This window comes from Epinephelus moara, chromosome 19 (assembly GCF_006386435.1).
Source record: "Epinephelus moara isolate mb chromosome 19, YSFRI_EMoa_1.0, whole genome shotgun sequence".
Lineage (NCBI taxonomy): Eukaryota > Metazoa > Chordata > Actinopteri > Perciformes > Serranidae > Epinephelus > Epinephelus moara.
The window spans coordinates 41,171,952-41,179,913 of record NC_065524.1 but is presented as its reverse complement, the minus strand read 5'-3'; the positions used below and the strand labels follow the sequence as shown (position 1 = coordinate 41,179,913).

The 7,962-nt window shown below is 42.6% G+C and overlaps 1 protein-coding gene across 1 annotated transcript in view; it reads left to right on the top strand.

The window, feature by feature from the left end:
* Nucleotides 1-3,031, top strand: part of LOC126407027 (GTPase IMAP family member 7-like) — an 8,396-nt gene extending 5,365 nt beyond the window's left edge. The window contains exon 3 of the mRNA XM_050071682.1: nt 638-3,031. Within this exon, the coding sequence (XP_049927639.1) occupies nt 638-1,455 (818 nt within the window). The 3' untranslated portion in view covers nt 1,456-3,031. The remainder of the gene's footprint in view (nt 1-637) is intronic.
* The last annotated feature ends 4,931 nt before the right edge of the window (nt 3,032-7,962 follow it).

The window sequence follows — 7,962 nt, the reverse complement described above, 5'->3', positions numbered from 1 at the left end:
TCCCTACATGTGCTGTACCTTACTATCTGTACATCACTTTCTATTCTTTTTACCATATATGAAACTAATTATCTAAGCATTGCAGTATGTGCTCCTCAGACTTCATGTCTCTTCCTCTCCTGTACTTCTCCACTTCTGCAAAGCAAACACATTCAGATCAGCTGAAATCCTCTCAGTATTCTCATTGTTCACACATCTAAAACTTATATAGTGAAACACAACTTATAGTAAAACACATAACATCATTCTATTCCCAACAAAATTCTGACCAATCAAGAGCAGCTTTCTCACACAAGGCATTTGATCTGGTCCTCTTGTAAATGCTGCCGTGAGAACACGAACCAACTCTAGGCAATTATACAACTTTGGAACAACATGAGTCCCTGATTCAGACCAGAGGAGACCACTCTAGGGCTGACAGCAGCCTTAGCTTCACTCAAACAGCGGACGAACACCAGCGTTGGGACTGACGGGTTAATGTCAGACCGAGGTTCACAGGAGCCACACCTAAATACACAGCATACATGTCAAACTACAGTAACCACAGCAGCACAGCCATGAATCGAACCTCTCTTCAGCCAACATGTAACCATGACATCTGTGTCTGTTCTTCGTCCTGTGTCTCTCTGTCCGACAGATTCCGATGAGCTGAGGCTCGTCCTGATTGGCAAGACAGGAGCAGGGAAAAGTTCAGCAGGAAACACCATCTTGAGCAGACAAGCTTTTGAATCCGACCTATCTGCAACATCTGTGACAACTGATTGTATGAAAGAAAGAGGAGAGGTCGGAGGGAAAAAGGTTGCTGTCGTCGACACCCCAGGGCTGTTTGACACCGAATTAACCAATGAAGAAGTGTTGCCAAGGATCAAGATGTGCATCGGCATGTCCTCTCCTGGTCCTCATGCCTTCCTGGTGGTCGTTCAGCTGGGCAGGTTCACAGAAGAGGAGAAAGAAACAGTCCGAATGATTCAAGAGCATTTCGGTGAAGATGCCGCCAAATACACGATGGTGTTATTCACTTGTGGGGACAAGCTGAAGAAACAAACCATCGAAGAGTTTGTCTCAAAGAGCAAAGACCTCCAAGACATCATCCAGAAATGTTACGGCCGTTATCACGTCTTCAACAATGAGGTGGAAAACCCATCTCAAGTCACTGAGCTTCTGGAGAAGATCGACAAGATGGTAAGCGACAACAACGGGTCGCACTACACCACAGATATGTACCTGAAGGCAGAGAGAGCCATCGAGGAGAGGAAACAACAACTCCTCAAAGAGTCTGAGGAGAAGAGGAAGAGGGAGGTCGAGGAGCTGAAGGCCAAATATGAAGGAGAGAAGTTGGAGCTAGAATTAAAAATGATGAAAGAAAAATACGAGGCTGAAGCCAGAGCTCGAGCTGAAAGAGAGAATAATGTTCACCATACATACACGCTGAAGGTTGAGTGTGTGATCAGCTGAGCAGCCGAAGCTCTGATCTGTTTAACGGCAACAGTTTAGAAAAACTTCTCAAATCATTTCTGAGCGTAACATAAAATAACCTCCTTTACTGTGTTAATTAGGACAAGTACTGTGATATCTAATATTCATACCTCAAATGCTTCCCAAATATTTCACGTTGAAATGTTCCACATCTCTCATATTCCTCTAATTCCATTTCAACTTTTTAAATATTCAACCCTTTTTGAAGCTCAGTGAAACTGTCCGTCTCAGATTTTTACATTAATGTGTACAGGACAGAAAGAGTGGGTGACGTCACAGTTAGAGTGGAGAGGAGCTGTATTTGTTTTAATTCTCTTAAACTTGCTGTTTTTCACACAGTCTTGGCTCTTTATACTGTACATCACGTTTAGTTTAAAAATAGGAAAAAAATCGATGCTATTTCATACAATGTAGCTGTGGAAGCAAACTGACGGAGCTCAAATCTTTCAGACATTAAATCCAGCAGTTCAGTTTAGCATCAGCTTTACAACAGACCTAACAATATTTCACATCTTTCATACACCATGAGTGTTATTCAATTTTTAGAGATAGTAATCTAGTTTAGTGTTAGCTTTTTAAAAATGTTAATATGTTCCATATTATTCAAACATTATTGCTCTTTGTCAACTTTTAAAACCATGAATCAGTTTAGCAGCAGTTTAACAAACCTTTCAGTGGTTCACATCTTTATTACATTATGTGTATTTCTTTTACTTTTAAAGCCGACAATGAGTTTAGCATCAGCTTTTCAACAAACCTTAATATGTTCCACGTTTTTCATACATTGTGCATATTTTATTTTTCAGCTTTTATAACCATCAGTTCAGTTCAGCAGCAGCTTTTTAACAAACCTTATAATATGTGAGGACACACAGGAGCTCAGAGTGCATTCAAGTACCTAAACCAGCCACCACAAAACACACACTCTCAAGTCAGAGAGTGTTTTATGATGCCAGCACATGTTGCTCGTGTGGACTCTTACTAATGCAACAGAAGAAGACTGAGTGCATCTGTGTTTGAGGAGCCTCAGGTTATCTCTGAATCCGTTAACGTCTCCACTTCCCCTTTTTCATCCTGTGTGTTCACTTGAACTCTTGACCTGTTCACACTGTGTGAAACCATGTCTGTAAGCTCCACCTTTAGTGCTGTAGTCATGTGACGCCTCTGAGTTTAACCAGTTGGCAGTTAATTATTTTGCATGCTGTGCTCATGTGCGCTCTTTGACCATATATGAAGATGTTTCACCTGCAGTTCAGTTTTTTGGAAACCACCCCTCAGCTGTGGTGCATGAGACGACAGAGGAAGTGGTTAGTGATGTTAGACTGAGAACGACACGGCTGCTCTTCTCACACAGAGGTTTTATTATTCTACTTTGGTTTGTGATTGCTTGTATTTCGTCTCGTTGCAGACGTTAGCCGCAGACGTTAGCCGCAGACGTTAGCCGCAGACGTTTAGCTTTTTCATTTTATCATGTTTGTCCTTTTTAATTATCTGTAACTGTTTATCGTTTTCACTGAATAAAAACAAGTAGACTGTGGTGGTCCGCTGAAACACAGCAGTTTCTTCTGAGGTTTGTGCATCTACCAGATGATGATGATGATGATGATGATGATGTATTGCTCGATTGCTTGTGTTTTGAGAATACTGCTGATTGCATTGTTGTGGTTATTGTTATTCAGTATCCAGTGATTAGAGACACAGGTAAAAACATTTAATCCCGATCACACCAGGTGTGTGACTGCTTCCTAAAGAATCCTAAAGTAGGGGCGTCGGTAGCGTAGTGGTTAGTGCCGGCGCCCCATGTACAGAGGCACCTTCCTCGCTGCAGCAGCCGCAGGTTTGATTCCGGCCTGCGGCCCTTTGTTGCATGTCACTCCCCACTCTCTCGCTCTCTCCGTTACACACTGTCCTTTCCATTAAAGGAGAAAAAAGCCCTTTGTAACTCCAGCTGCAGTCTTGTTCTCAGTCTACGTACTCATCCCCACATCTGGCACTCAGCTCCTTCCACATTTTTCAACATTCAAACATCAAATCATTCAGCTTTTCACCAGAAGAATTAGTGCGCTCTCCTCCAGAATTCATACTGAAATATTTCATGTTTTCCACACTCAAATGTGCTCGATTGGCTCCCACTGAAACTGAGACTAGACGTTTATGCAGAAAAGCATGAAGTGCCAGTTTTCTAACCTGTGTCACAAACTGGCTCAGAGTATGTGACAAGAAGGGAGTCCACACAAAAGATTTACTTAAAGCAAGCCAAATTTATTAAACTAAAATTAACTTAAATAATCAATGGAGTGTGTAGATCAGCAAAGTCAGTCATGAAAGTCATGCATGGGTGAGTGTCGGGTGTTCTGTGGAGGTGTTGAAGGTGCAAACCAAAACCAAAGCTGGTCAGTGGATGTCAGCTGAAAGGAAGGGAGAGACCAAGTGAACAGATTAGGCAGCTTTTATAGCTTGGAGGCCCAGGTGAGCCTAATCATGGTAATGACCCTCCCATGTCAGCCAGCTGCCTGATGAGACTGGCTGAAACATTCTAGGGAGGGGCGTCACACCTGTTCCTGTCATCTCATTTTTGACATCACAGTTTTTGACTGAGAAACAGCTGCCGTCACCCTGGTAACCTTTGACTGCAGGTAGAAAGTATTTCAGAGATTTCAGAGACTTCTCTTCTTATTCATACTTTCAGCTACAAGCTCCATTCAAGCCTTACAGTGTTCCACATCTTTTATACATTATTCAACTTCTACAGTCAGCAGTTTAGTTTATCCACCAAATATTCCATGTTGAAATGTTCCACATCTCTGATTTATTTCTGATTCACCTAAACTTTTTAGATATTCATGCTTTTTTGAAGCTCAGTAAAAGTGTCCTTCTTGGATTTTTCCATTAGTGGGTACAGGACAGAAAGTTCAGAGCTAGAGTGGATGACATCACAGTTAGAGTGGAGAGGAGCTTTAAAATTATAATTTTTAATCTAAAACATCGATGCTATTTCATACAATGTAGCTGTAGAAGCAAACTGACGGAGCTCAAATCTTCCATACATTAAATCCAGCAGTTCAGTTTAACGTCAGCTTTACAACAAACCTTAAACTCGATATTTCACATCTTTCATACACCATGAGTGTTATTCAACTTTTAGAGCTAGTACTTGTAAAGTTCTTTTAAACTTGCTCTTATTCACACAATTCTCACTCTTTATTTGGTAAAGAGACACATTTTACAGTACATTTTAGGTCAAAATGTAGGAAAATCTTTGTTATTTCATTAAATGTAGCTGCAGAAGCAAACTGACAGATTCGACATCTTTCATACATCATGGGCCGGATCTACTAAAGGTGTGCGTGTATAAAAACGGGTGCAAACTCATTGCACACGCAAAAAAATTTACAAACTGATTTACTAACAGTGTGCACTAAGGGTTGTGTCTTTCAAAGGTGCAAAATAGCGCGTCTGCATTCAGTTAGTACGTTTGCTGCAATGAATATGCAATATGGGACGTTTACACGCAATTGTGCGTGTGCTGGGAGGAGAACATGTAAATATAGTAATTTAGCACACGCAAAGTGATTTATCAAACCTGAAAGCAGCTTTGCTCATAGAAACTGCGTCTATATTTAACATGTGTCAAAGGGAGGTGCAAACGGTTTGTATGCGTAATTGCGCACACATGGCTGCGGTTATTGTTGCAAGGAGACATCGAAACGATGAAAGAAGACACAGAGAACACATTTTTCACCCCCGTGTGAACATTTTTGGAATGAATGAGGAAACAATCATTAAAACATATCACCTATCCAGCATTACCATCTTGGAACTGACCCAGGTCAGTACTATTCTTTTATTCTGAGAAACAGTTTTCTGTTTTCCAAGTTGCGAGATGGCGAGTTTTTAGATGGCTGGCTTGTAGGTGAGTCAGTTTGTAAAATCCTTTGTAAAATAATTACATTAAAAATAAGAGTGTGTTTCATATTGATTCATATGTTTTTAAGGTGATAGTGCATACCTCCTACACCCCTTCCTCCTGACACCTGTTCTCAACCCGACCACTGCCGGAGAGATAAGGTACGAGGCCCATATCCGCACACGGAATGTTGTGGAGCGCACCTTTGGAATCCTGCAGAGCGGGTTCTGTTGTTTGGACCGCACTGGAGGAGCACTGCTGTACAGGCCAGAAAAAGTGGCCCAGATTGTAGTGACCTGCTGCATGCTACATAACATCGCCAAGCAACACGGGCTGGAGCATAACACCATGCCGGAGGAGAACGCCGACATTTATTGAAAAAAAGATGATTGAAATCACTTTCTAGATTCCAAACATTATTATCAAACGAAACACTCAGTCTCATTAACGTCTCATTATGTTAAGCCACGCAACATCATATTAAAGACACATTGTTTCAGTCACAAAATATATCAGGCTATAGCTCTAACATTTATTGTGGCAGAAAACTAAACTGAACAGTTCTTTATCGTATAGCCTATTTTACACAAAATGAATATTCACAGCCAATGTAAGAAAACTCAAACGTGACAGTTGAGTGTATTATTTGTGTTTCCTTTTACACAGGTGGAACTCACCCGCCATGCGCACCTCTCCTCAGGTCTCAACCTCCAGCACAGAAAGACTCTCCATCACTTTCAAAACAAAACTACAACTTCTCTGAGGCTGAGTTCAGCCGCCTAACAGGGGAAACTCATTTTGGCTGCTTGTATCAGCGTCTGATTCTTTTGGTAACTGCCGGAGGTTACAACCACAGCTAAGGGCTGCAACATAGATTAACTGGTAACTAAAAAGCTCAGCTCAGCTTCTTCTTCGCCATGACTGTCCAGTACAACGGCTGCATCACTGCTGACAGCCCACCGATCTGCCTGTCGACCTCTATTTGACTGTTCCTTATGAACAAGACCCTGAGATACTTGAACTCCTTCACTTGAGGCAGTAACTCTGTCCCAACCCAGAGGGAACAATCCACCGTTCTCCAGCAGAGAACCATGACTTCAGACTGGGAGGGTCTGACTCTCGTTTTTAAAAATGGGAACCACCACCCTGGTCTGCCACTCAACAGGCACTGTACCCGACCTCCGTGTGACACTGGAAAGGTGTGTCAGCCAAGACAGCCCAACACAGTCCAAATCCACACCTGGTGCTTTGACGCTAAGGAGCTTTTGACTACCTCAGCGACATCTGCCGGGGATGTTGGTGAGGCTTCCCTTTAGTCTTCAGACTCTTCTTCCTCCACAGAGGACATCACGGCCGGACTCAGGGGTTCCTCAAAGTGCTCTTTTCCCCGCTCAACAATATTCCCCGTTCAGGTTAGCAGTCCTCCTCAGCCTGAGACAAGTCCTGCTTTCTCCTCCTGAGGCATCTAATAGTTTGCCAGAACTTCCTTCAGGTCGACAAAAAGTCCTTCTCCATAGCTTCTCCTTCTCGCCATTCGATACCCATCTGCTGCTTCAGCAGACCCCTGGGACAACCAGCTCACAATGCAGCCGGCCCCAGTGCTCATCCCTGGTGTGCTGACAGGGTGGCTGCTCTATTAGGTTCTGTCAGCCTGTGGCCTCCACCGTGATACAGTGCGATTCTTGGAGTTTCTGGATTTCTTCTTATTATACGTGTGTTTTTTCTACCTGTCAGTGTGGACATTCTGAACAACTACAAACACAACATGTCGTACAGTAAAGTCCTGTGTCTCTCTGTCCGACAGGTTCTGGTGAGCTGAGGCTCATCCTGATTGGGGAGACAGGGGCAGGGAAGAGTTCAGCAGGAAACACCATCTTAAGCAGAGAAGCTTTTGAGTCTGAACTATCTGCAACGTCTGTGACATTGAAATGCAACAAAGCAAGAGGAGAGGTCGTAGGGAAAAAGGTTGTTGTCATCGACACTCCAGGGCTGTTTGACACCAGTTTAGCCAATGACAATGTGTGGAAGAGATCAAGATGTGCATCAATTTGTCCTCTCCTGGTGATAGTTCAGCTCCAGCTTTATAAACATGCACCAATTGATCTGCTGGTGACCGGACTCGGCCGGTCAGTCTCAGATATGACTTCCTGTGCCGATCACATTTACATGCATACATCGCAAACAGCAGCACCCTGTTTTCAAGTGTATTAAATCCAGCAGGCCGCGCTTGGTTTGAAAACCACTGTGTTAAGCTAAGTAGCCGACTGGGGTATACCACCCAAATCAGTATTAGTCACTGATGGTAGAGCTAATGCTAACTCTTTCATGTAAGTGAATGGAAGATGCTAAAACACGTAGCTTCTTACTCAATGTATACCGCAATAAAAACCCTAGTATGGGTGGTCCACAGAGAGTTCGGTGGTTTAATCTAGCAATCTAACAAACACACATTAAACACACATTAAACACACACACATTAAACACACATTAAACACAAAGTAAACAAACACATTAAACACACAGTAAACACACACATTAAACACACAGTAAACAAACACACATTAAACACACAGTAAACA